Raw genomic sequence first — 27,424 nt, 5'->3', positions numbered from 1 at the left:
CATTTGCCGTTAGACGAGATAGACGCTTTCAGGGTGGTATGGCCGTAAACCCGTTTGCTTTTAGAAAATACTTGGCTATGAACGATGCTTGCCTTCCCATCCCAGCCTGATATGATTTACTCCCGTATCATTTTTGTTCAAGAGAACAAAATCACCACACGCTTTTAATGGGCTATTGAATAACAAAACAAGTTGCTCAGTTGTGTTTTCAAAATGTCAGACTTGGCAGTTTTAAAGCATCCCTCAGAAACCATGAGGGATTGGTTCTAGGACCCCTCAGATACCAGAATCCTTGGGCGCTCAAGTCCCTTATGTAAGATGGCAGAGCATTGTGTATTTGCATATAATGTATGCACATCCTCCTGTATACTTTATTTTATTTATTTATTTGTTTATTTTTGAGATGGAATCCCGCCCTGTCTCCCAGGCTGGGGTGCAGTGGTGTGATCTTGGCTCACTGCAGCCTCCGCCTCCCAGGTTCAAACGATTCTCCTGCCTCAGCCTCCTGAGTAGCTGGGATTACACTTGCCTGTCACCATGCCTGGCTAATTTTTACATTTTTGGTAGAGACAGGGTTTCACCATGTTGGCCAAGCTGGTCTCGAACTTCTGACCTCAAATGATCCACCAGCGTCAGCCTCCCAAAGTTCTGGGATTACAGGCATGAGCCACCACGCCCCCGTTTCCTGTATACTTTAAATCATCTCTGCATTACTTATAAGGCCAAATACAATCTAAATGCTATGTAAGTAGTTGTTACACTGCATTTTTAAGAAATAATGACAAGAAAAAAAGTCTGTACACGATCGGCACAGATACAACTCTCCAGTTTTTTTTCCCCTAATATTTTTCACCTAAGGTTGGTTGAACCCACAGATACACAACCAGTGGATATGGAGGGCTGCCTGTACTCCAGAAGTCATGCTAAGATGGCTACATCCCATCTTGTAGACTGTTAACATTGTTGGCATCGGTATATGCATTGGTGTATTTTGGGTATTGGCATACATCACGAGCTTGTAGTGTTCCCTTTGATTTTTGTTTGGGTCATGGCCAATACTGACCAAAGACTTGCCACACAGATAAGAAGATACAACACATTGTCTGTCTCGCCTATATTTTAACCCAGCTCTCCTTAAACCTTAATGTGTGTACAAATCGCGAGGGAATCTTGTCAAGTTGCAGATTCGGATTCATTAGCTCTGGGGCAGGGCCGGGCTCTGCAGCTCCAACAAGCTCCCGCATGCTGCTCATTCTGCCGGTCTGCAGACCACACGTTGAGCGCAAAGTCATTTCACTTGTCTTCTACCTGAACTTCTGGATTTGTTTTGTTTTCCCTCCAACAAGGTTACAAAGACTTCAGGTTTGAGACCAATGGAACCAAAAGATATCAAATCAGTTCGAGAATTAATCAACACTTACCTGAAGCAGTTTCATCTGGCTCCAGTGATGGATGAAGAGGAAGTGGCCCACTGGTTCCTCCCCCGGGAGCACATCATTGACACGTTTGTAGTGGAGGTAAAGACAAGGTGATAAACATAAAGCTTCTCCTTGAAGCACCCTTTGTGTTTAGTGCGCAGCAGAAGTATTTACACACACTTCCTTCCATTTCGTCACAGAACATTACAAAGATGCATACTAAAGGGTTGAGAGTTAATAAGATGAAGAATTCTTCATACTCTATCAAGGACATGCTTAAGTGAAACTGACATTTGTTGAACCCTGAGGGTGTGGTGTTGAGGAATATGATGACCACGAGTATGGGCTGGTGCCATTGTCTTGTTTTGTGCTAAGGCACCATCAGTTTTACCCACAGCACTGCTTTTGCACTGTTGATGCTGATGGTAACATATCAATAAGGCAAACAGCTTCTTAGGGTTATGAAAATAATTTTGACCTCACAGATTTCTGAAAGGGTCTCAGGTACCCACAGGGTTCACAGATCACAGTTTGAGAACTGCTCTCCAGGGCATATAATTAGAGTCTGTGGTCGGACCCACCTTTCACATTATTAGAAATTGCCAAATAACTCACCACAACAAGGTTCTGAGCAGTGTAAGAGAGTTCCTGTTTCCTCACATCCTCACAAGACGTGGGTATGGTCAGATTTTAAATTTAGGCCCACCCAATGAGTACGGAACAGTATCTTGTTGTTAATGTATATCCTCATTATTGCTGAATTTGAGTATCTCATAAATATGTTAGCCATGTTTATTTCTTTTATGAATTTGCTATTTATATTGCTTGCATGTTTTTTCTTTTTGACTGTAGTCTTCTTACTGATTTATGAAATTTTGTTTTGTTTTGTTTTGTTTTGTTTTTTGAGATGCAGTTTTGCACTTGTTGCCCAGGCTGGAGTGCAATGGCGCAATCTCGGCTCACTGCAACCTCTGCCTCCCAGGTTCAAGCGATTCTCCTGCCTCAGCCTTCCGAGTAGCTGGGATTACAGGCGTGTGCCACCACGCCCAGCTAATTTTTGTATTGTTAGTAGAGTTGGGGTTTCACCATGTTGGTCAGGCTGGTCTCAAACTCCTGACCTCAGGTGATCCGCCCGCCTTGGCCTCCCAAAGTGCTGGAATTATAGGTGTGAGCCATCGCACTCAGCCTGTGAAAGGTTTTTTATATGCTGAATATTAACACTTTGTATTGTGTTCCTTTCTGGGTCCTCTATTCTATTTCATTGATCTCCATGTCTGTCCCTTCACTAATACCACACTGACCTGGTTGCCATAGCTACATAGGAAGCCTTAGTATCAGGTAGAGTAATTCCTCCCACTTTATTCTTGTCTGTCAAGATCATTTTAATTAACCTATTTCCTTTGCCTTTTGCATATACATTTTAGAATAAGCTTATTTTTGTCTACAGAATACCTTGCTGGCACTTTGATAGGGATTACATTACACTGATGGATTAATGTGAGCATAATTGAAAAGTCTTCCAATCCATGAACATGGAATGTCTCTACATTTTTTTCAGTCTTTTAAAATCTCTTTTATCAGCATTCTCTAAGAGCACCCAGATCCTGTACATGTTTTCTTAAGTGTATAGCTAGATATTTCACTTCCTTTGGAGTGATTATGATGGTGTTATGTTTTTAATTTCAATTTCTGCATGTTCATTGTTAGCCTGTAGAAATGCTTTCTTCTGTGTGTTTGTGTCCTACCACAGTGCTGAAATCACTTACTGGTTCCAGGAGTTTGTGTGTAGATTCCTTGGGATTTCTGCATAGATAACGTGTCATCTGCAAATAGGGATGGTTTTATTGCTTCCTTTCTAATCTCGACGCCTTTATTTTTGGTCTTGCATTAATGCAGGACCTAGATCTTCCAGTGCTTTATTGAGAAAGAGTGGGGAAGGTTGACGTCCTCGTCGTGTTCTTGATGGTGGGGGAAAAGCATTTACTCTTTCACCATGAAGTATGATGTTAGCTGTAGGTTTTTTTGTGGGTGCTCCTAATCAATTTGAGGTCATTCTCCTCTATTTCTAACTTACTGAGAGTTCTTATGAATGGGCATTGGATTTTGTCCCATGCTATTTCTGCTTCAATAGATGTAATCATATGATTTTTCTCCTTTAATCTGTTGATATGGAAGATTACATTGATTGATTTTCAAATGTTGGATCACTCTTACATTCCTAGAAAATATCCACTTGGTCACGGTGTATAATTATTTTTATACATTGTTGTATTGATTGCTAATATTTTGCTGAGTATTTGTTGAGTTCATGAGAGAGATCTCTCTGGAGTATCTTTTTTATAATATCTGTCTGGTTTAGATATCAAGATAATAGTGGTCTCATAATAGGAGTTGGAAAGTATTATTTCCTCTTCTATTTTCTGGAAGAAATTGAGAATTGGTGTTAATTCTTTAAATGTTTGGTAGAATTCTCCGGTTGAAATGATCTGAGCTTAGCTGTTTCTTTTTTGGGAGTTTTAAAATAATGGACTAAATGTCTTTAATGGTTATAGCACCATTCAGATGATCTGTTCCATCTTGGTTGAGTTTTAATAGTTTTTGAGGAGTTTGTCCATTTCTTCTAAATTGTTGAATGTATGAGTGTAAAGTTGTTCATTGTATTCCCTTGTTATCCTTTTAGTGGCTGTGGGATCTGTACTGGTATCTCTTGTTTCACCCCAGATATTGGTGATTCATGTCTTCTCTTTCTTTATTTTTTTCCATCTTGCTAGACTTTTATCACTCTATTGATTTATTTCCCAGAGAACTAGACTTTTGTTGGATATTCCCTGTTATTTTCATATTTTCAGTGTCATTGATTTCTACCCTTATGTTTACTTTTTCCTTCCTTCTGCTTGCTTTGGGTTTATTTTGCTCTTCTTTTCTAGTTCCTTGAGGGAGGGACTTACTGACTTGAGACCTTTCCCTGTTACTAGTAAGCATTTAGTTCTATCAGTTTCCCTCTTTGCACTGCTTTAGCTATTTCTGACATATTTTGATATGCTGTATCTTCGTTGTCATTCACTTCTATGTATTTTTTGGTTTCCTTTGAAACTTCATCTTTAGCCCACCCCTACTTAAAATTGTGCTATTCAATTTTGCCGTGTTTAGAGATTTTCTGTTGTCTCCCTATTACGGATTTCTAGTTTGATTCAAGTACAGTTAAAGAACACACACTGTATGGTTTTGATTATTTTAAGGCTCTTGAGGTTTGTTTTATTACTCAGGATATGGACTTTCTTGATGAATATTCCATGGGTGCATGAAATGTGTATACCACTACTGTTGGGTTGAGTGTTCTTTGTATGCCAATTGGATCATGTTGATTAATTGAGTTATTCAGCTGTTCTGTTTCCATGCTGATTTTCTGTCTAGCAGTTCTATCACTTGATGAGAGGGGCATGGAAGTCCCCAACTATAATTGTGGATTTGTCTGTTTCTCCTTCCAACACTGTCGGTTTTTCTTGATGTCTTTTGGGGCTCTTGTTTGATACTCACATGTATACTCACATGTATATTTAGGGTCTTTATGTCCCGCTGGTGGATTGATCTTTGTACCATAATGTAATACCTCTCTTTGTAATAATTTTCCTTGCTCCGGAGTATACTTGATCGTAGATTACTATGACCAGACCTGCTTTTTAAAAATTGTTTGGTCTTTTTCCATCCTTTTACTTTCCAACTATTGATGTTATTGAATTTGAAGTGAGTTTTTGGAAACAGCCTATAGCTGGGTCATGTTTCTTTGCCCACGCTACCGACCTTTCTTTTGATTGGTGTATTTAGACCACTTATATATAAGGTGGTTATTGGTATGTTAGAGCTTAAGTCTGCCATTTGATTATTTGGTTTCTTTCTTTTTCTTCTGGTTCTTGTATCTCTGTTTCTTTTTTCTTGCGTTGTTGTGAGTTACTTGAATATATTTTAGGATTCTGTTTTGTTTATAGTGCATTTGGGTATATTTGCATAGTTTTTATGATGGTTGATATGAGTATTACTATATATATATATGTGACTTATAGTCTATTGGTAACAACATTTATTACTTTGAGTCACCTTTTATTTAGGTCACTTTATCTTTTCCACCTTAAAATATTGTCTTAAATATCAGATAGTATTATGATTTTTGTTTTAATCATCAAGTATGATTTGTAACACTGATTTATAGTGATGCTTGAGGATAAGCATCATTAAGCAAATTTCTGCTCTTTCTATTATTCTTCCCTCCTTCCTGATGCTTCAGTATTCCTTCTTTTATCATTTCCTTTCTATTTGAAGAAATTCCTTTAGCCAGTCTCAGGTATGTCTGCTAGTGACACATTCTTTTGGTTTCCATTTGTGCGAGACTACCTCTGTTTTTAGATTTAGTTTCCCAATTAAAAAAAAATTTTTTTTTGGAGACAGAGTCTTGCTCTGTCACCCAGGCTGGAGTGCAATGGCACAATCTCTGCTCACTGCAACCTCTGCCTCTTGGGTTCAAGCAATTCTTGTGCCTCAGCCTCCCGAGTAGCTGGAACTACAGGCGCATGCCACCACACCCTGCTAATTTTTTGTATTTCAGTAGAGACTGGGTTTCACCATGTTGGCCAGGCTGGTCTCGAACTTCTGAGCTCAGAAAATCAATCCGCCTCAGCCTCCCAAAGTGCTGAGATTACAGGTGTGAGTCACCATGCCCAGCCCTAGTTTGCTAATATTTTACTTAGGATCTTCTTCCATACTCACTACTACTGCGGTTGGCCATTAATTTCCTCTTCTTACTCTGTCCTTGTCCTATTTCAATAGTAAAGTTAGAATGAGTTGAAGAGCTTGTCCTCTCTTTTCTCTGGAACAGTGTATGTAATGTAGGGATTACTTGTTCCTTGAAAGTTGTTAGAAGTTGCTTATAAGCAACCTAGACATGGTGCCATGGTGGGTTTTGTTGTGAGCATTTTTTTTGTTTTTGTTTTTGTTTTTAATCAGTCTTTACAGTTGATTGGGTGTGAGGGACAATGGACAGATTGTCCCATTCTTCCCCAACAGTTGGTGATTCTCAGGTCATTTTAACAGCAAGAGAGGAAAGAGTAATTTTACCAGCAATCTGAATGTGAAGAAGTAGTTTTCTGAAAGCAGATGATGAAAATGGGGTGGGGAACCTAATCAGGTTCTGCAGGTGCCTGCAGTAATTCGGTGTATGAGACAGATATGAGAAATTCTTAGAAGAATCTAAAATCCTTACTAAACCTGAAGGTTGAATTCATCTCCAGTACTGAGCTGCTAATACAGAGCAGTAGGGAATCACTGTAGATGAACCCCTTTAGCTTCTTGCTGGCTGAGGAAAGGTCTGATGACTCAGAAGCATTTGAAAACCAGAGCATACATCCTTCTGGAATTCCCTTTTCTGCTGAAAGAAATACTAGCAATGGCATGTGTGTGGCCCAGCCTCCTCAGCCGCACAATTCAAACACATCATATTCTAAAAGTCAGCAAGGCCACCACAGCTAATTACAACAACCTGAACAATCCTGGCTAATTTCTTGTATTGGAAGGTTTGCCAATGATGATGAAATGAATGTCATCCATTGTATCCCTTATTTTTGATAGCTGCAAAATTCTCCTGTTATTCACATGTGTATATTTCGGTGCAGTAGTAAGACCTTTCACAAGCTTGCAAACTCTTCCAGACAGCTTCCGGACTCTATCCAACGGTACCTAGGCCTGATACAGTTATTTCCTTGTGCTAAGAAAGTGTGAGATAGTACACAGTATCTTTTAGTTGGAGAGGCAACCCTCTAATCCTTAAAGCTTTTATTTCTGCAAAAACAACTGCTTTTATCACTGTTCCCTGAGTCTAAAGAATTGACTCATTTGTCAGCCTGAGGGAAGCTTTCCTTTTAGAACATTCTGCTTCTATCTTTCTTTCCTTTTCTTTTTTTTTTGAGACGAGTCTGGCTGTGTTGCCCAGGCTGGAGTGCAGTGGCAGGATCTCGGCTCACTGCAAGCTCCGCCTCCCAGATTCACACCATTCTCCTGCCTCAGCCTCCCAAGTAGCTGGGAGTACAGGCGCCGGCCACCAAGCCCGACTAATTTTTTTGTATTTTTAGTAGAGACGGGGTTTCACTATGTTAGCCAGGATGGTCTCAATCTCCTGACCTTGTGATCCGCCCACCTCGGCTTCCCAAAGTTCTGGGATTACAGGTGTGAGCCACCATGCCTGGCCTCTTTTTTTTTTTTTTTTTTTTTTTTTTGAGATGGTGTTTCGCTCTTGTTGCCCAGGCTGGAATGCAATGGCACAATCTCGGCTCACTGCAATCTCCACCCCCCGGGTTCAAGCGAGTCTCCTGACTCAGCCTCACAAGTAGCTAGGATTACAGGGGTGTGCCACCACGCCTGGCTGAGTTTTTGTATCTTTAGTAGAAATGGGATTTCACCATGTTGGTCAGGCTGGTCTCAAACTCCTGACCTTATGATCTGCCCGCCTCAGCCTCCCAAAGTGCTGGGATTACAGGCATGACATTCTGCTTCCTAAGAACTTTGTGCAAATCACCAACGGGCACTTAGGCTGAAGTCCCAACTCCAGGCTCTTCTTGGCCTCTACACAGCATAATATAAGGGGCCCCAAATTGGACTGCCCAGAAAGAAGTATGACTTACTGCTTTTCCTTCTATGGGGCAAGGGAGAGATCAGAGTTAGCGGAAATGCACATATGCAGTTGGTTCAAGGAGATCTCTGCCTGACAGCACCTTTGCTCCTAGAGTCCCAACGGTAAACTGACTGACTTCCTGAGCTTCTATACGCTCCCCTCCACGGTGATGCACCACCCTGCTCACAAGAGCCTCAAAGCCGCCTACTCATTCTACAACATCCACACAGAGACGCCCCTGCTGGACCTCATGAGCGACGCGCTCATCCTCGCTAAATCGGTAAGCGATTTATGAACTCCCTGTTCATGCCGTTTGGTTCTCCAAATGTCTGTGCCAAACTATAGAAGACATCGTGTTTTCTTCCACACAGGTGGAATTTATGCAAGATTTTTTTATTTTTTATTTTTTTGAGACGGAGTCTCGCTGTGTCGCCCAGGCTGGAGTACAGGGGTGCGATCTCGGCTCTCTGCAAGCTCCGCCTCCCGGGTTCACGCCATTCTCCTGCCTCAGCCTCCCAAGAAGCTGGGACTACAGGCACCGCCACCACGCCCAGCTAATTTTTTTGTATTTTTAGTAGACACGGGGTTTCACTGTGTTAGCTAGGATGGTCTCGATCTCCTGACCTTGTGATCCACCCGCCTCGGCCTTCCACAGTGCTGGGATTACAGGCCTGAGCCACTGCACCCGGCCATATGCAGGATTTTTAAAAATCTATTGATCATCAAAGGAAGAATTTTGATAAGAGTTTCTTTTGAAACTTTAGAGGCTATTTTCATTATTAATTTTGTTGCAATTTAACAAAAAGACAAAATATATAAATTATAAATGTTTAACCCTTAGAATACATAAGGCTGGGCATGGTGGCTCAGGCTTGCAATCCCAACACTTTGGGAGACCAAGATGGGTGGATCACCTGAGGTTAGGAGTTTAAGACCAGCCTGGCTAATATGGTGTAACCTCGTCTCTACTAAAAATATAAAAATTAGCCAGGTTTGGTGGTGTGTGCCTGTAATCCTAGCTACTTGGGAGGCTGAGGCAGGAGAATTGCTTGAACCTGGGAGGCAGAGGTTGCAGTGAGCTGAGACTGCACCACTGCACTCCAGCCTGGGTGACAGAAACTGTCTCAAAAAAAAAAGGATGTATAAAGCCCATATATTAGGAAGTAATATAATGAATATAAGAAAAAGATATTCTTCCATATATAAAGAAAATATTAATACATGAGTGAATATTTGTGTTGAGTGAATAACTAGCAGCGATTTTTTTATTCAACCAAATAGTCTCTGAATTTTAAAATTAAAGGAATTAAATTCAACATTTAATTGTAGCCAGGCTACATGATGAAACCCTGTCTCTACTAAAAATACAAAAATTAGCTGGGTGTGATAGCACACACGTGTAATCCCAGCTACTTGGGAGGCTGAGGCAGGAGAATTACTTGAACCTGGGAGTGGAGGTTGCAGTGAGCCGAGATTGCACCATTGCATTCCAGCCTGGGCAACAGAGTGAGACCCTGTCTCAAATTAATTAATTAATTAAAATAAAAATCTCTTACCTGTGCCTTTGAATCCCCAAGTCAACATCATCCTCAGATTGTCAGCTTTTTTTTCAACACTTCCAAAATATGGCCAGTAATTAGTTATTTAAGGTAAAAACCCTGAGAAAGAAAAATAAAAAGTGCTGCTTCTATATCACATTTTGCATAGTATTGTTGACTGACATTTTAAAGACATTTAATGTTTTACCATTAAAATTTTACTTAAATGTATTTACCATTATCAGCCCAAAGCAAACATACTACTTGTGTGTTTTTTTTTTTTTTTTTTGAGATGGAGTCTTGCTGTGTTACCCAGGCTGGAGTGCAGTGGCGCAGTCTTGGCTCACTGCAACCTCCGCCTCCCATGTTCAAGCGATTCTCCTGTCTCAGCCTCCTGAGTAGCTGGGACTATAGGCGCGTGCTACCACGCATGGCTAATTTTTGTAATTTTAGTAGAGACAGGGTGTCACCATATTGACCAGGCGGGTCTCGAACTCCTGACCTCAGGTGATCCACCTGCTGCGGCCTCCCAGAGTGCTGGGATTACAGGCATGAGCCACCACGCCTGGCCTGCATACTATTTAAAGTCTTTACAACTTTGGTCCCTGGGCAATAGCTTCAGCCAAGGTAGGACTTACAAAGGCTGATAATTAATAATCCTGGAGATGAAACCATCTTGACAACTGTTCCCTTCTAAAACAGGAACAAGGCCGGGCGCCGTGGCTCACACCTGTAATCCCAGCATTTTGGAAGGCCAAGGAGGGTGGATCACTTGAGGTCTGGAGTTCAAGACCAGCCTGGCCAACATGGTGAAACCCCGTCTCTACTAAAAATACAAAAAAAATAACTGGGCATGGAGGTGTACGCCTGTAATGCCAGCTACTAGGAAGTCTAACGCAGGAGAATTGCTTAAATCTGGGAGGCGGAGGTTGCAGTGAGCCGAGATCATGCCACTGCACTACAGCCTGGGTGACAGAGTGAGACTCTGTCTCAAAAAAATTAAAAATAAATAAGTAAATTAAACGTGAATAAAATATTTTCTGAAATCTTCGTAAGTAATTTTATGCCTGTGACAGCCATCATACTACATTTTTAACATTTTTGGGATTCAGCATTTCTGAATTTTTGTGCTGACTTCATCGGATTCACTATAGTTTTTTGTTTGTTTTTTGAGAGAGGCTCTCTGTCGCTCAGGCTTAGTGCACTGGTACAATCACAGCTCACTGCAACCTTGACCTCCTGGGCTTATGCAGTCCTGCCTCAGCCTCCTGCATAACTGGGTCCACAGGCGCACACCACCATGCCCAGTCAATCTTTTTATTTTTGTAGAGACAATGTCCTGTACCTATACCTACACCTACAGCCCAGGCTGGTTTCAAATTCCTGGGCTCCAGTGATCTTCCCACCTCAGCCTCCCAAAGTGCTGGGATTACAGGCGTGAGCCACCACATCCAGCCACACTGCTAATTTTATAAGACAATTTTAAACTGAATTCTTCCTTTTTAAAAAAAAAAAAAAAAAAAGGACAGAGTCTTACTCTGTCACTCAGGCTGGAGTGCAGTGGCATGATCTCGGCTCACTGCAACCTCCACCTCCCAGGCTCAAGCAATTCTCCTGCCTCAGCCTCCTGAGTAGCTGGGACTGCAGGCACGCACCACCACACTTGGCTAATTTTTGTTATTTTTAGTAGAGATGGGGTTTCACCATGTTTTTCAGGCTGGTCTCGAACTCCTGACCTCAAGTGGTCCAACCACCTCAGCATCCCAAAATGCTGGGATTACAGGCATGAGCCACGGCACCCGACCCTGAATTCTTAACCTATGCTATATATCACAGACATTAAATTCTATTAGAAATGCATATTCAAGCTATTAGTAGTAGAATTGTTACACTGAGATATGTAATACAGAAAACACTAGTCCTTTGTTTTAAATTTTAAATCCTTTTTAAATTGGCAGAAAGGATTTGATGTATTCAACGCACTGGATTTGATGGAAAATAAGACATTCTTGGAAAAACTCAAGTTTGGTATAGGAGATGGCAATTTGCAGTATTACCTGTACAATTGGAGGTGTCCAGGTACAGATTCTGAAAAGGTAAGTGAAGTGGATATAGCCCTTGTAAACTCAACAAATGTACCTAGACAATTTCGCACTTGCTTCACTTAGGCTTAAGACAGCTTTATTTTATTTTATTATATTTATTTATTTTTTTTTAAATTTTATTTTTTGAGATGGAGTCTCGCTCTGTCCACAGGCTGGAGTGCAATGGCATGATCTCGGCTCACTGCAACCTCCGCTTCCCGGGTTCAGGTGATTCTCCTGCCTCAGCCTCCTGAGTAGCTGGGATTGTGTCCACCACCATGCCTGGTTAATTTTTTCATTTTTAGTAGAGATGGGGTTTGATCATGTTGGCCAGGCTGGTCTCCAACTCCTGACCTCAGGTGATCCACCTGCCTTGGCCTCCCAAAGTGCTGGGATTACAGGTGTGAGCTGAGCCTTATGACAGCTTTTAGAAAGACTGATCTGTTGTACTACATCGCGATCTAATTTTTCTTACTATTCCATTTCTTCCCTCCCTTCAGGTTGGACTAGTACTACAATAGATGGATATTTTTATTTCTAGAACTCTGACATCATCATTTGTTAATATTTAATGATTTCTGGAACTGCCATTCCAAAGAAGAATAAAAGCACAACTCAAGTGAAATTGAAGTAGTCGATAATCAGAAAAGATGACAAAAGTCCACATGTGATATTTGTACACATTTCTAGCTAGAATATTAAAGTTCATCCTTTTTTCACTGTTGACCTATTTGTGGGAGGGATGAAAGGCTATAAAGAGCACAGTCTTGTAATTTTCAAATTTTTGCCTGTCTCTTGAAGAGAGGTATTTTTTCACCCTTAGAAAAGGGACTGGTTTTCTACGGACTAAGTAGAAGTTACAGTCATGTAAGAAAGTCTTTGCTATTGTGTGGAGATAAACTGCTGCATTTCTGTTTCTTAAGTGATGGTACATTTGTCCATGTAACAGAACAAAAGATCCATTTGGAAATTTTTTTTACTGGTATCACCTTACATGGTATCACTGGGAACATTTATGGAATCAACACTTCTGTAGCTCAGTGACAGGTGGGGGTTATTTAAGTGCAGAGCAATATTAAAATGTACTGGTGACTAGTACATGTATTTCTCCATAAGCAGAGTTGCCAAATCAATAAACATACAAGTTTGTACTTTGATCTTCACCAGGTCAGTGGATTGCTTCAAAAGCAAAGTTTTGTGCAAGCACTCACTATGCTCTCTGTAAGAGCCTGTGGCCGGGCGCAGTGGCTCACGCCTGTAATCCCAGCACTTTGGGAGGCCGAGGCGGGCGGATCACAAGGTCAGGAGATGGAGACCATCCCAGCCAACATGGTGAAACCCTGTCTCTATTAAAAATACAAAAATGAGCTGGGTGTGGTGGCATGCGCCTGTAATCCCAGCTACTTGGGAGGCTGAGGCAGGAGAATCACTTGAACCTGAGAGGTGAGGTTGCAGTGAGCTGAGATCAAGCCACTGCACTCCAGCCTGGGTGACATAGCACAAGACTCCGTCTCAAACAAAAGAAGAAAAAAGAAAGAGCCTGTGCCCACGACTAACTATAGACTTTTCTGCTGTTGTGCAAAGTTCAGTTTCTTCTCAGCAACATCAAGGATATATGAAGAAAAGGAAATAAAAACTGTAAAGTCAAAAGAGATGCCTGGTGGAACTTATTCATGCTATCAGGGCATTGATAGTTTGAATGTTTTTATTACTTATGCAAAATTGCACATACTCCTCTATGCTGACTTTATCATGAAAACTGTCATGTGTCATGCTAATGGAAAATGTCTTATTTGTAAATAAGTATTCATAATTTTGTTACTGATGGTGTTTTTAATCTAGAATTTGAAAAATTTTCATAGTGTACAGATGTGTGTTTATATTGCCAATAATCCATGGGAAAAATAAGATCCTAACCAAGGTCACATAGCCTGGCCTAAACTCAGATGCCACAAAGTAGATGCCTTGGCCGGGCGTGGTGGCTCACGCTTGTAATCCCAGCACTTTGGGAGGCCGAGGTGGGCGAAACATTTGAGGGTTTGAGACTAGCCTGGCCAACATGATGAAACCCCATCTCTAATAAAAATTCAAAAAGAACTAGCTGGGTGTGGTGGCGGGTACCTATAATCCCAGCTGCTGGGAGGCTGAGGCAGGAGAATCACTTGAACCCAGGAGGCGGAGGTTGCAGTGAGCCGAGATCGTGCCACTGCACTCCAGCCTGGGTGACAGTGCAAGACTCCGTCTCGGGAAAAAAAAAAATGTAGATGCTTTTCCTGCCTTTATAAGTGCCAGTGCCTAGGATGTTAAGTGCAGAAAGAGTTGTTTTAGACATGATGGCATTTCCTTCAAGTTATGAGTCCAGTGAAACCAGTCATATCTTATACCAGGCAGGGGCCACCAGACTATGGCCTGTGGGCTAAATCCAGCCCATTGCTTGTTTTTAAAAGCCCACAGGCTAAGAATGTTTTTAGTTCCTTGAATGAGGAGAAAAAGCCAAAAAATGACATCATTTTGTGACATATGCAAATTATACAAAATTCAAATTCCTGTGTCCCTTAATAAGGTTTTATTGGAACATAGTCATACTTTTTTTTTTTGAGGACAGGGTTTCACTCTATTGCCCAGGCTAGAATACAATGGCACAGTCACAGCTCACTATAGCCCCAAACTCCTGGGTTAAATGATCCTCCTGCTTCTGCATCCTGAGTAGCTGGGACTACGGGTGCATACCACCACGCCTTGCTAATTTTTTCATTTTTTGTAAAGACGAGGTCTTGCTATGTTGCCTGGGCTGGTCCTTAACTCCTGGCCTCAAGTGATCCTTCTGGTTTGGCCTCCCAAAGTACTGGGATTACAGACATGAGCCACCACACTTGGCCACAGCCACTTTCATTTACATATTGCCAGTGGCTGCTTCACACTACAAAGCTGAGTTGAGTTGTTGTGACAGATTGTGTGGCCTGCAAAGTCTAAGATACTCACTTTCTGGCCTTTTACAGAGTTTGTTGACCTTGGTCACTACGAAGGAGGTGAACTCTCCTTTCTGTAGTTTGCTATGATTCTAAAGACCAACCCACAGCTGTGGCATCCCTGAGACTACCACCAGAGGGCGATGTGGGCCCCACAGTAGTGCATAATTAGGACCTTTCTTGGAGACAATGGAAGACTTCGAATTTCGGATGGTTCCACCCTAATTTCCTTACCGTTCTTTACTAACAGGAGAAAGGCTTCAAGAAACAAAACGGTCCTCATTCACTGGAACAGGGTTTGAGATACTGGCATTAAGTAAAGGAGATTTTGACTTAACCTGGAGTGAAAGCTCTAATTTAGGAATTTACTTCCCACTCATTTTCATGGCACAAAGTCTATGCAAAGTAGATTTTCAAATAATTGCAGAATCGGTCAGGTGCGGTGGCTCACACCTGTAATCCCTGCACTTTGGGAGGCCGAGGTGAGCAGATCACTTGAGGTCAGGAGTCTGAGACCAGCCTGGTCAACATGGTGAAGCTCTATCTCTACTAAAAATAAAAAACTTAGCCAGGCATGGTGGCACGCACCTGTCATCCCAGGTACTCAGGAAACTGAGGCAGGAGAATCGCTTGAACCCAGGAGGTGGAGGATGCAGTGAGCTGGGATCACACCACTGTACTCCAGCTTGGGCAACAGACTGAGACTCCATCTCAAAAATAATATAATTGCAGAACTGCCAGTTGGAAATTTTGTCATGCGCTTACCTCATGGTGATAGTTACACTGCTCCTTTAAAGAGTCATTTACATAATTCATTATCAAATTATTAATCACTTTTAAATAGAATAACTACATTTGCCTCTATAACAGAAGCAGATTGCTAATTAACATTTTTGAGAATTAAACTGCTTATGAAGTAGCTATTAAAACTAAATTTAAATGCGATATATAGTGTCTTGTAGATTTAAAACTGCATTATAGTGTACTTTGTCTGTCATGAAAATGTTCTATTCAATAAGGTATCTTTTTTTTTTTTTCTTTTTGGCCAAGATGGCACTAAGTAAAATTTAAATCAAGAGGTGGCATAACCCATGAGTCAGCCAGACTTTCAGCTGGAAAAATCTTTAGTAATACCTTCCTTCTAAATTACAGAAACTAACTTTTCCATACACACTGTAAACAGTAAACACTCTTAACAGAGAGCACTGGTTATGCTCCATTTCCTAACCTGAAGGACTCTTGTCACACACCCACCTCTGAGAACACAAGCTCCTCAGTTTTTTTAATCTTTTGGCCACATTTCATCCAATTACCATAATACCTTTTATACATGTTAGAGTTCCAAGGAGGTAAGTGAATCACGTAATGGGGGTGAACTCTTCCCAATCAAAATACCTTATCTGGCTTTCTCTGTTGTTGCTATTTTTTCTGTAAATATTAAGCCTTTCTCCCAAGCCCATGTCTATTCCTACCTAAAAGTCAAATTGACATGAAGTGAAAAATGATTATTGCTCCTGAAGACAATAGATTGCTTGGCATTTGGGATCTTTCCTTTAAAACTGATAATGCTTCCCCAATTCAGTTCCATCTATCTGACTGACTAGAACATTTACTGTGGCATTTTCCAGGTTTGATAGGAAAATGCTAAGCGTTGTAGGACACCAATATTCTTGCTTACAGGCACTCTACCAGCCTTTGAAAAAGTCAATTTAGGCCGGGCACGGCTGCTCAGGCCTGTGATCCCAGCACTTTGGGAGGACGATGCAGGCAGATCATGAGGTGAGGAGTTCAAGACCAGCCTGACCAACATGGTGAAACTCCATCTCTACTAAAAATACAAAAAAGTGAGCTGGGTGTGGTGGCACGCACCTGTAATCTCACCTACTCAGGCGGCTGAGACAGGAGAATCGTTGAACCCAGGTGGCAGAGGTTGCAGTGAGCCGAGATTGTGCCACTGCACTCCTGCCTGGACAAGAGTGAAACTCTGTCTCAAAAAAAGAAAAGGAAGAAGTCAATTTAAATACGCATGAACACTAGTTTCAATAAACTTCTGTTTGGGTATTCCTATTTTTGAATATTTCCTGCACTTAATATCTGTGCCATAGTTACAAAGAGTCTTACACATTTGAATATTACCAAACAGGACTGTATGAATCTATGTAAATATAACTCATTTTATTAGTTGTAAGGCTTCTTCACAAGGTGTGCTTTCACAAACAGTATGACATGGCAAGTTTATGCAAGATTACTTTGGAGTAGCTTTTTTACTTTTGGGTGGTTTCCTTTTCTTATTAGGGTTTGGAATCAGTTTCTTGATTTTAAGGGGTTGTAATGTTACAGAAGCCTGCTGACCGTCAGCAAGCTTTCTCTTAGGTTTTAACAGATCTTCAAATGAAGTGTCCAGAAGCTCTTTGTCTTGGCTTTCCAGAGGTTCAGTCTCTAAACTTTCCCCAGAATCTTCAGTTCTGTCTTGAAGCCATGGTACACTTAAACTGGGGACTCTGGGGATGATGGCTCTTACCTCGTCCACAAAGTCAGTGGTGTTCTTTTTGAAGCCCAAGGCTAGAACACATTTTAAGCCAATGACGGGGGCGATTCTCTCACTGAGCTGGGGGACCTGACAGGCAGGGACGGTTCTGCTGAGGCTTAACTGAATCAGGTGTGAGGTGATAATGGCAGGCTTGACTGATTTACACACCAGAACTAACAGCAGTTCACTCCTTTCCAGGGCTCTGGTAACTTCGTTAACGCCAATGGCAAGCTGCTTCCTGATGTGTGCAGGCGTCCACCCTGACACTTGCTGCTTAGCGTCTGTTTTCTCCTTCAGATCCTCACTAATATCAACAGCATTGCTGCATTTCTCTCTGCTTTCTTTTTTCAGAAAAGGGGTTTTGTTCTTTTTCTTCCTATCTTCAATCTTCTGAAGTCCAATAGCTTTAAGCCTGTCCTCAAGCGTCTGTAGGATGAAGTGCCTATCCTCGCTCTCCAGAGGGCTCCAGCAGATGGTGTATGGGTTGTTCAACGACGTCTTCACAACCAGAGGTCTCGTCTTACGGACAGATCCCCGCCCCGGTGCTTGAGGAGCTGCAGCCATTTTAAAAATCCTTCCAAGAAGCAAAATGACAACAGAAAAAATTCATGTTAGTGACAATTGCATAACTTAAGAGTATCTTGGTTGTACTCTCTCTCTCTTTTTTTTTTTTGGGACAGAATTTCACTTTTGTTGCCCAGGCTGGAGTGCAATGGCACAATCTCGGCTCATTGCAACCTCCACCTCCTGGGTTCAAATGATTCTCCTGCCTCAGCCTCCCGAGTATCTGGGATTATAGGCACCCGCCACCAAGCCCAGCTAATTTTTCTATTTTTTTAGTAGAGACGGGGTTTCACCATGTTGCCCAGCTGGTCTCAAACTCCTGATCTCAGGTGATCCACACGCCTCGGCCTCCCAAAGTGCTGGGATTACAGCCATGAGCCACTGCGCCCAGCCTGTATTCTGATTCTTGATAAGCTAGAGCAAGCCTCATTATATAAGTCCAATTAGGTGAGCATACACTTGTCTTCTTTTTAAAGATTAAGTAATTTTATTTCTCCCCATTTTTCTTACCCCATTTTAAATGCTCCACTGGGGCCCTTTAAAAAAAACTCAGGACAATGGATGACCAGGGTTTAATTTTCCCCATTTTTTTGACTTTTTCTTTATTCCTATACAAGCAATATGTGAAAGTTTTCATTATTGCAATCGTAGTACAATTCCGTTCGTCTATTTCATTTATTAAAAATATGCTGTTTCTACTTGTTCATAATTAACCTTTTAGTGACTGTATGGTATTAATCTTATAACTTGTTACTGTTTTCCAAATGCCGTCTAGTTGGGCTTCCATTCATTCATTCAACAAATACTCTAGGCCTGGCACAGTGGCTCATGCCTTCAGTCTCAGAATTTTGGGAGGCTGCGGTGGACAGGTCACTTCAGCCCATGAGTTCGAGACCACTCTGAGCAACATGGAGAAACCCTCTATAAAAAAAAAAAAATACGTACATTAGCTAAGTGTGAGGCATACCTGTAGTCCCAGCTACTTGGGAGACTGAGGTGGGAGGATCACTCGAGCCCAGGAGGTCAAGGCTGCAGTGAACGTGATCGTGCGGTGCCCAGTAACACATCTGACTCTATCTGCAAAAAAAAAAAAAAAAAAAAAAAAAAGATCTGAGCACCTCCAGTGTGCAAGTGGCGTTCTAGGTCCTGGGGCTCACGGTAAACAATGTCCACCCACGCAGAGCGCACAATCTGCAAGGACTCTGGTGGCCTCTGCCATTCAAAACCAATCAGGTGTGGTATTTTAAAGAACTGAACAGTCATCTCATGATTAAGACTTCAAATAATTCTGTCATGTCCATTTTTGTAAGTCTCCCCACCTCCCAGGGCCCTAAATTTCTTGAATATCCTTCCTACAGCACTTGATATGTATGCAGGCATACACTCCCCTTTCTTTTTTTGTGTTTTGAGACAGTTTCGCTTTCGTTGCCCAGGCTGTAGTACAGTGGCACGATCTCGGCTTATTGCAACCTCTGCCTCTCAGGTTCAATTGATTCTCCTGCCACAGCCTCCAGAGTAGCTGGGATTACAGGCGCCCAACACCATGCCTGGCTACTTTTTGTAATTTTAGTAGAGACGGGATTTCACTATGTTGGTCAGGCTGGTCTCGAACTCCTGACCTCAGGAGATCTACCCACCTCAGCCTCCCAGAGTGCTGGCATTACAGGTGTGAGCCACCACTCCCGGCCATTCCTCCTTTTTAGGGGGGCCCCGAGCCGACTTTTCTGGCTGGCAATTTCATGAAGACTAGGGAAATGTAATGAAATTTAAAGATATTAATCCATTGAGGAAAAATGAGAAGGATGCTTAATGGGGAAAATATTATAAACTACTGGTCCAGAGGGCATATCCTGTTTATCCTTCCCAGAGGCAAATACACATTCCTTTCTCTTCCCTATTTTCTTCCCTTCCTTCCTGGGGCTCAGTTAGAATCACAGGGACCCACCTGGCAAAACTAAAGGAAGTTATGTCCTTTCCATTTATACTTCCATTTACTAGGCTGGTAGCTGATGTTGAAGGCAAGTGTGCCTCAGTAGTGTATCGCTGTATAAAGCACTCTCTCCATGGATTATTTGCTTCTCACAGCATTCCTATAGAATTCCCCAATGTGTGCATTAGGAAACTGACTCACTGCCCGGAGTCACAACTAGTTTTCCAAATTCCAAGTTTTCTGTTCTTTCAATCCTTGCTACACCTCAAAAATAACCTGTGGCTTCTTAAAACAGGCAGATGGTTGGTCCTCAACCCAGATCTACTGAATTGGAATCTTCAGGAATAAGACCTGGGCATCTGTGCTTATAAAAAGCTGCCCTAGGCCGGGTGCAGTGGCTCATGCCAGTAACCAAAGCATTTTGGGAGCCCGAGGCAGGTGGATCACAAGGTCAGGAGTTTGAGACCAGCCTGGCCAGTATGTTGAAATCCCATCTCTACTAAAAAATACAAAAAAATTAGCCAGGCATAGTGGTGCCTGCCAGTAATCCCAGCTACTCGGGAGGTTGAGGCAGAATTTCTTGAACCCAGGAGGCAGAGGTTGCAGTGGGCTGAGATCGCGCCACTGCACTCCAGCCTGGGCGACAGTAAGACTCCATATCAAAATAAATAAGTAAATAAATGCCCCCGTGAATCTGATTCAGAACCGCAATCAGGAACCACTGGTGTAGGACGGGGTGCTTCCATGCTGGACAGCCCCGAGGAAGGGCCCCCTGAGCGCTATTGGTCTCTGATACTCTTCCCAGACACCTTCCCACAGAAAACCCAAATTCAGCTCCTTGGGGTGAGAGATCACACCCTGGTCGTCTCGGTACTGCCCACTGCTGGAGACTTCTGGGGCCTAAGCTGCTTCCTTCACAGTGGCCACACTGCCCCCTGACCCCATTATCTTTGTGCTCCCCAGAGCTCAGGGAATCAGGAAGAAAAGTGGCTCATCCAGATGCAATGCGGTGACTGCGAGGGGCTGGCATCAGGTTCAGAGTGGTCAGGAAGAGGGAAATAAGTGACAGAGGGGTGAAACAAATAGGATGGAACAGAGCTCTTGGCAACTGCAAGTCAGATCATGTCTCCGCATCCAAACACCACAGAGTAAATACTTAAAACCATGCTCCGGAGGGATCACAAAACAGGCTATAAACTTCTCCCGCCTGCAGAATCTGCTAGGGAGATAAAGAGAGCCAAGTAGTTTGGATAAGCATAATCTCATGCAATATAATCCAGAAACAAAATACTGACTGGTAAGATTTTATAGCTTTAGAGAAAGGGAGAAAAATAAGGCTTTGCTGAGGTCCTTTTAGAGCTGTGTCTCAAGAGTCCTCTGCTGCCTATAGATCAAGGGCAAACACTTTTTTCTAGACAGTCTTGCCCTGTCACCTGGCTGTAATGCAGTCGTTTGATCATGGCTCACTGCAGCCTTGAACTCTTGGGTTCAAGCGATCCTCCCACCTCAGCCTCCTGCTAAGTAGCTGGGATTATAGGCGCACACCACCAAGCCCAGAAAAGTTTTTTAATTTTTAAATTTTCTGTATAGGCTGGGCACGGTGGCTCACGCCTGTAATCCCAGCACTTTGAGAGGCCAAGCTGGATGGATCACTTTAGGTCAGGCGTTCGAGACCAGCCTGGCAAATACGGTGAAACCCAGTCTAAACTAAAAATACAAAAATTAGCCAGGTGTGGTGATGCGCAACTGTAATCCCAGCTACTTGGGTGGCTGAGGTATGAGAATCGCTTGAACCCAGGAGGCAGAGGCTGCAGTGAGCCGAAATCGCACCACGGCACTCCAGCCTGGGCAACGGGGTAAGACTCTGTCTCAAAAAAACAAAAACAAAAAAAAAACAAACAAAAAAAACAACTCCGTAGAGACAGGGTCTTGCTTTGTTGCCCAGGCTGGTTTTCAACTCGTAGGCTCAGGCAATCCCCCAGCCTCGGCCTCCCAAAGTGCTGGGCTGCAGGCATGAGCTATCATGCCCCACCCAAACTCTAATGTGACATAAAAGGCCCTCCAACCTCCAGTCTCAATCTCCCACCAGCCTCTTTCTCCTTAGGCCCCACCAAGCACAAGACCTCAACACCGAACCACATACTATTTAATGAGGCCAGCATTTTCCCACCTTCAAGTCTATATACATTAGTCCCTCTGCCTGGAATACCACTCCCACCCTCAGCCACAGGCACCACCTTTCTGGATTATCCAGGATGTGCCAGGCCATAAGTATTTTTTTTGTCGCAGACCTCAGTGAGGTTACAGTCCACAAGGAAAAAATATCAGCAGGTAATTATACAATAAAGCCTGATGCACATGAAGGTCAGGGAACTACAGGATGCTTAGGGAATATCCAGCAGAGGCCTAGCTTAGTTGAGGGGGTAGGAAAAGGCAGTCCTCATAGAGGAACTGCTTTTTTTTTCCCCCCCTTTTGAGACGGAGTCTCATTCTGTCGCCAGGCTGAAGTGCAGTGGCACAATATCGGCTTACTGCATCCTCCGCCTGCCTCCCGGGTTCAAGCGATTCTCCTGCCTCAGCCTCCCGAGTAGCTGGGACTACAGTACAGGCGCGCGTCACCATGTCCGGCTAATTTTCTTATTTTTTTTTTAGTGGAGATGGGGTTTCATCATGTTGGCTAGGATGGTCTCGATCTCCTGACCTTGTGATCCAACCACCTCGGCCTCCCAAAGTGCTGGGACTACAGGCGTGAGCACTTAGTCTGGGACTAAGAGGAGCCCGGCCGGACCTCTCAACCTACATCTAAACAATGCCAACCAAAGGGAGTATGGAGTAAAGAAAGGTATCTCAGCATTAAAAGAAAGAAGTTGGCTGGCAAGGTGGCTCACGCCTGTAATCCCAGCACTTTGGGAGGCCCAGGCGGGCGGATCACTTAAGGCCAGGAGATCGAGACCAGCCTGACCAACATGGTAACCCGTCTCTACTAAAAATACGAAAAACAGCCGGGCGTTGTGGCGCGCGCCTGTAGTCCCAGCTACTCGGGAGGCTGAGGCAGAAGAATCGCTTGAACCCGGCAGGAGGAGGTTGCAGTGGGCCAGGATCGCGCCACTGCACTCCAGCCTGGGCGACTGCTATGTCTCAAAAAAAAAAAAAAAAAAAAAAAAAAAAAGCAAGCAAGTTCCAATAAGTTCAATGTGGCTGGGAAAGAGATGCTAGAGAAAGCAGTGAGAAACTAGGAAAGGTGGGTAAGGACCAGATAATGAAGACCTTTGCAAGCCTTCCAGTGTGAAGCAACTTTAACGTCTAAAGCAGAGGCGTCATGATTAGAAAGACGTTATAGATCTTTGTGGATCTGGGCAAAGGAAGAATCCTTGAGCAGCAAACACGCCCCCGGAGTCGTCCAGGTTAGAAATGGCGGTGGCCTACACTAGAGACACCGCAGAAAGGACTGGAGAGAAATACATGTTAGTCGGAAAAGAAGGTAGAATCTCCCGACACAGTAGTGACCAGCTGGGAGTAAAGGTGAGAAGGGTATCGGTGGTGACTTCCGGTTTCTGGATCCCGCCGGTAGCCGAGGGGCGACGGCCGACCCAAAGCTCACCTCCCCACTGCACGCCGCCCCTGGATCGGTCCGTGTCTCCTTGGAGACCGTGGAGAACAGAACGGCCGGCGTGCGGTTTTCGCTTTGCACTCCTGGTGCCCAGACGGCGCTGCAATCCAGCAGAGGAGCCCGAGGAGAGGCGCGGAAGCTCTGGGTGCACACGACTGGCCCGGGACTGGGTAGCCCAACCGAGAGGGCGGCGAGTTCCGCGGCCACGCAAGAGGCGTCGGGGAAGCAGCGGAGGCCTTGCGTGCGCGCGGGCTTCGGCCTCCAGATTCCGTGGAGTCCCGGGCCCGATCCCCCCGGGGCTGGCCTCCTGCCCTACGTGGGCCCCGCGCGCGCCCACCTGGAACTCACGGTGGCGGATCCGCCTTTACCTGAGGGTTGCAGCACCGGCTCCAAGTGCGCCTGCGCCGCGCATGCGCAGAGCGCTCGCCTCCCGGCTTCGCCTCCCAGACGCGACGGGGCGGAGCGGAAGCGCTAGGAGCACTGCAGGTTTCGTTATCCTGTGTTAGGTCACTCCGGAAAGGGGAAAGCAGCCCACAGCGTCGCGCGGCCCGGAAACAACACAACGAGGCCCCATCTTTTAGATTCGAGTTTAGGCCCCGGGGTGGAGGCTCCGGACTGGGCCCCCTACAACGGCAGTGCGCAGGCGCGAGGTCTGTATCGCGAGACCATAAAGTTGCCCGGGTAACCAGACGCTCAGGGCTTGGACCTTCTAGTTGTTCGGAGGCCAGCCTACCGCCAGTGGTATCCCGAGGGCAGGCTCTCTCCGGGCGTCTGTGCTCCCCTCTCTCTTATAACCCAGTTTCTACCTTTCAGTGCCTGGGAGTCTTAGCCCTCTATCTCTATTCCCTTTTCTGTATTTGCTTTGCCTCAGGGACGCACAACCCCAGCCCCTGTCCCAGTGAACCCGTCGCCATGGAATCCCTGCAGACTCCCCAGCACCACGAAAATCAAGATAAAAGGGAGAAGGAGTGTGGGGTAAAACACATGCCTATGGGCAATAATGCAAGGAATCTTGAGCTCCGAAAAGAGAAAGGCGATAGGAGTTGCCTTGAGTTCAGCAACAGCTGCGCGGAATATCCTGTCCGGTGTACACTGTGGCTGCTCCAAGCAATGGAGACTAAAGTTACCATCGGAGTCGCTGCAACGTCAGGGACAAGTGATGAAGCAGCCTAATAACATTTTAAAACTCAGGATTCTGGATCCGTTGATCTACCCTTGGCCAGAACTTAGAAGACGGCAGGTTGCTTCTGACCTAATGAGCCACCTCCTCCTCCCCGGTTTTTCCGGCCTCACTTGGGCCCCCTTCCTTTTCCTCTTCTATATATCTGCCTCCTTTTCTCACTCTCTTCACTGTTCGTTTTGTTTCCTATTTTCTGGTATAGTTTCTGTGCTTTATTATTATTATTTTTTTGAGACAGTTTCGCCCTCGTGTCCCAGGCTGGAGTGCAATAGCGTGATTCTGGCTCACTCCAACCACCGCCTCACGGGTTCAAGCGATTCTCCTGCCTCAGCCTCCTGAGTAGCTGGGATTACAGGCACAGGCCACCAGCCCAGCTAATTTTTGTATTTTTAGTAGAGACAGTGTTTCACCATGTTAGTCAGGCTGGTCTCGAAATCCTGACCTCAGGTGATCCGCCTGCCTCGGCCTTCCAAAGTGCTGGGATTACAGGCTTGAACCACGGTGCCCAGCCTCTATGATTTCAATTTTCATGTTTAAGTACCTGTGTAGAACCTAACTGTCCATAAAGCAAACACACAAAGAAGATTTGGCTTTCGGTCAGAGATCATTGGAGGTGACACAGGGTAAAGTGCAATGTGATTTTTATCGGAATTAGTAAGATTAAAAAGAGATGACAGTGAGTTTGTAAGAACAGGTTTGTGTTTCATCAAATGAATTGTGTGAATTCGCTATGATGAACTGCAAGCAGCTTGCATGTCCAAAAACAAATAGAGACACACGGGTCTAATTAAAATGCTAAAGTAATAGGAAGGAGACATCCATACGTTTTTGTCCCCCTAAGGTTCCAGATTTATAGTTTGAGCATCATCTCAGCTTACATTTTCTCTATGGAAAACATCAGCCATTACATTACTTGGCTCTGGGTTGAAATCCTAACTTCAACTGAAGATCTTATGACCTAGTCAAGTTTATTAACCTCCTCTATGAAGTGATAAAAATAGTATCTCTTGTGAGGATTAGAAGAGATGATCCTCTATGCTAAGATGATTATTATGTGCGGAACACATAGTTAAGTGCTTGATAAATTGAACTGTGGTGAATCCAGTCTCAACCATGGCAAAACTAAGTTAATAAAAATGAAACATAACCTCTATTATTTTAGTGCTTGTGTTTTATTTTAAAACTAGCAGTTTAATTTCTACAAGGATTTTGCTAAAATTAACAAGTACATTTTGAAAGTAATTTCTCTCCCTCTTGTATCACACAGACATTACAACCAAAAAGTAACAAACATGCTCCCATGACCCAATCACACCCATTTTTTCTTTAGTGTTCCCTTCTACTTTGTTTCACATATGTGCGTGCTTTTACATTAAAATAATACAGATTCAATCTTCTGATTTTCTTCACACATAACACTTTTTCATGTTTCTCAAATTATTACTTTACATATTTGATATCCTATTCTGAAGAATCAGTTTTGTTTTGTTTATTTTTGAGACAGGATCTTGCTCTGTTGCCCAGGCTAAATGGTACCATCTCAGCTCACTGCAACCTCCTCCCAAGCACAAGTGATCCTCCCACCTCAGCCTCCCGAGTAGCTGGGACTACAGGAGCATGCCACCAAGCCTGGCTAATTTTTGTACTTTTTGTAGAGATGGGGTCTCACCATGTTGCCCAGGCTGGTCTTAGACTCCTGGGCTCAAGTAATGCTCCCACCTCGGCCTCCCAGAGTGCTGGTATTACAGATACGCACCACCACAACTGGCCAGTTTTACTTTTTAATGACAGTAATGACAGTCCTGTAAAATCTGTTTGGTCTTTGAATATTAGAGCTTTCTTTTTATATTCTAGAATTGGACTACTGTTTGATTTGTATGCTTTCCATTGTTTGACAATGACTTAAGATTCTGAGTGATGGCCGGCTGTGGTGGCTCACACCTGTAATCCCAGCATTTTGGGAGGCTGAGGCAGGAGGATTGCTTGAGCCCAGGAGTTCAAGACCAGCCTAGGCAACATGACAAAACCCCGTATCTAAAAAAAAAAAAAAAAAAAAAAAAAAAGGCATGGTGTGTGCCTGTAGTCCCAGCTACTCCTGGGGCTGAGGCTGGAGGATTGCTTGAGCGTAGAAAGTGGAGGCTACCGTGAGCTATGATCACATCATTGCACTCCAGCCTGGGCAACATGGTGAGACCCTGTCTCCAAAACAAATAAATACATAAAAAGCTTCTGAGTAATAAATTATATAATTAGCCACCATCTTTTGATGAAATAAGTGAAGGTCCCAACAAGAAAATTTGTCAACAGAAGAATGTAAGGGAATTGACCACCAGATTCTTCTATTCTTCTTTTCCTCCATGGTATTCTGACCTTAGTGCGCGCTCTCTCTCTCTCTCTCTCTCTCTCTCTCTCTCTCTCTCTCTCTCTCTCTCTCTCTCTGTGTGTGTGTGTGTGTGTGTGTGTGTGTGTGGTATCATGTATAACAATAGTTGTTAGGTAAACAATTCGTTATTTTACATCAGTTACTAAGCATGAATTTTAATGATGAGCTGCAAAATGAGTATTGAAAGCTCTATTAATTGGGACTGTATAGTACTCCAAGGAATATCTATGTCCACAGAGACAAGGTGAAGGTGAGGAGTTTCAAGCAGTTAAGCAATTCTCAGGCCTCACAAAACAGCAAAATCAAGACCAACATGATGTCAGCTCCCTGCATCTCTAATCCCATGGGACAGCATTGCCAGTCTCAGAGGTCGGATGACAGGTGTTATGAGTGGTAGGTCACTCTGTCAAGGAACAAACTGTAAACTTCAGCAAGCAGTTCCAGACTTACACAGAAACCTGTGGCTCTGTCCTAAAGTGAAGCAACTTGTAGGGGGTGCAGAGAAAGGAGAAGATGGAAAGCCCTAGTCTCAACTAAACTAGAGACATAGATGAGAAACA

The 27,424-nt window shown here is 43.6% G+C and overlaps 3 protein-coding genes across 26 annotated transcripts in view; 2 read left to right on the top strand and 1 right to left on the bottom strand.

Moving 5' to 3' along the window:
* The window catches only part of NMT2 (N-myristoyltransferase 2), a 66,880-nt gene extending 48,406 nt beyond the window's left edge, over positions 1-18,474 (top strand). For 9 of the 19 annotated variants that reach the window (XM_077945846.1, XM_077945839.1, XM_077945842.1 and 6 more), the window contains 5 exons: positions 1,347-1,517; positions 8,189-8,356; positions 11,573-11,710; positions 11,871-11,926; positions 12,199-13,551. In XM_077945846.1, coding sequence (XP_077801972.1) covers positions 1,347-1,517; positions 8,189-8,356; positions 11,573-11,710; positions 11,871-11,926; positions 12,199-12,208 — 543 coding nt within the window. In that variant the 3' untranslated portion in view covers positions 12,209-13,551. Of the gene's footprint in view, positions 1-1,346; positions 1,518-8,188; positions 8,357-11,572; positions 11,711-11,870; positions 11,927-12,198; positions 13,552-14,697 lie in introns of those variants that run through there. The other 10 variants (XM_077945849.1, XM_015146530.3, XM_077945844.1 and 7 more) reach the window with 2 other exon arrangements.
* RPP38 (ribonuclease P/MRP subunit p38) lies at positions 16,822-23,704 on the bottom strand. 6 transcript variants are annotated; one of them, XM_015146533.3, is made up of 3 exons: positions 23,293-23,704; positions 18,729-18,838; positions 16,822-17,771 (listed from the first exon to the last, which is right to left on the bottom strand). In XM_015146533.3, the coding sequence occupies exon 3, from the start codon at positions 17,759-17,761 to the stop codon at positions 16,913-16,915; it is 849 nt and encodes a 282-aa protein (XP_015002019.2). In that variant the 5' UTR covers positions 17,762-17,771; positions 18,729-18,838; positions 23,293-23,704; the 3' UTR covers positions 16,822-16,912. The 6 variants fall into 6 exon arrangements, with proteins under 6 accessions (XP_015002019.2, XP_015002020.2, XP_028681844.2 ...); XM_015146534.3 differs by having other exon boundaries at positions 23,639-23,704; XM_028826011.2 differs by having other exon boundaries at positions 23,650-23,704.
* Positions 23,705-23,818: 114 nt separating this feature from the next.
* Positions 23,819-25,632, top strand: RPP38-DT (RPP38 divergent transcript). Its single transcript, XM_015146537.3, is given in 4 exon segments — positions 23,819-23,951; positions 24,173-24,318; positions 24,320-24,619; positions 24,621-25,632. Coding segments are annotated over 3 exon segments (468 nt in total). The 5' UTR covers positions 23,819-23,951; positions 24,173-24,213; the 3' UTR covers positions 24,684-25,632.
* The last annotated feature ends 1,792 nt before the right edge of the window (positions 25,633-27,424 follow it).

This window comes from Macaca mulatta, chromosome 9, assembly GCF_049350105.2.
Source record: "Macaca mulatta isolate MMU2019108-1 chromosome 9, T2T-MMU8v2.0, whole genome shotgun sequence".
Lineage (NCBI taxonomy): Eukaryota > Metazoa > Chordata > Mammalia > Primates > Cercopithecidae > Macaca > Macaca mulatta.
This window is presented reverse-complemented; position numbering and strand designations above follow the sequence as displayed.

Coding starts and splice junctions, on each gene's coding strand:
- RPP38 (XM_015146533.3), bottom strand. CDS start 17,761: ATGGCTGCAGCTCCTCAAGCACCGGGGCGGGGATCTGTCCGTAAGACG.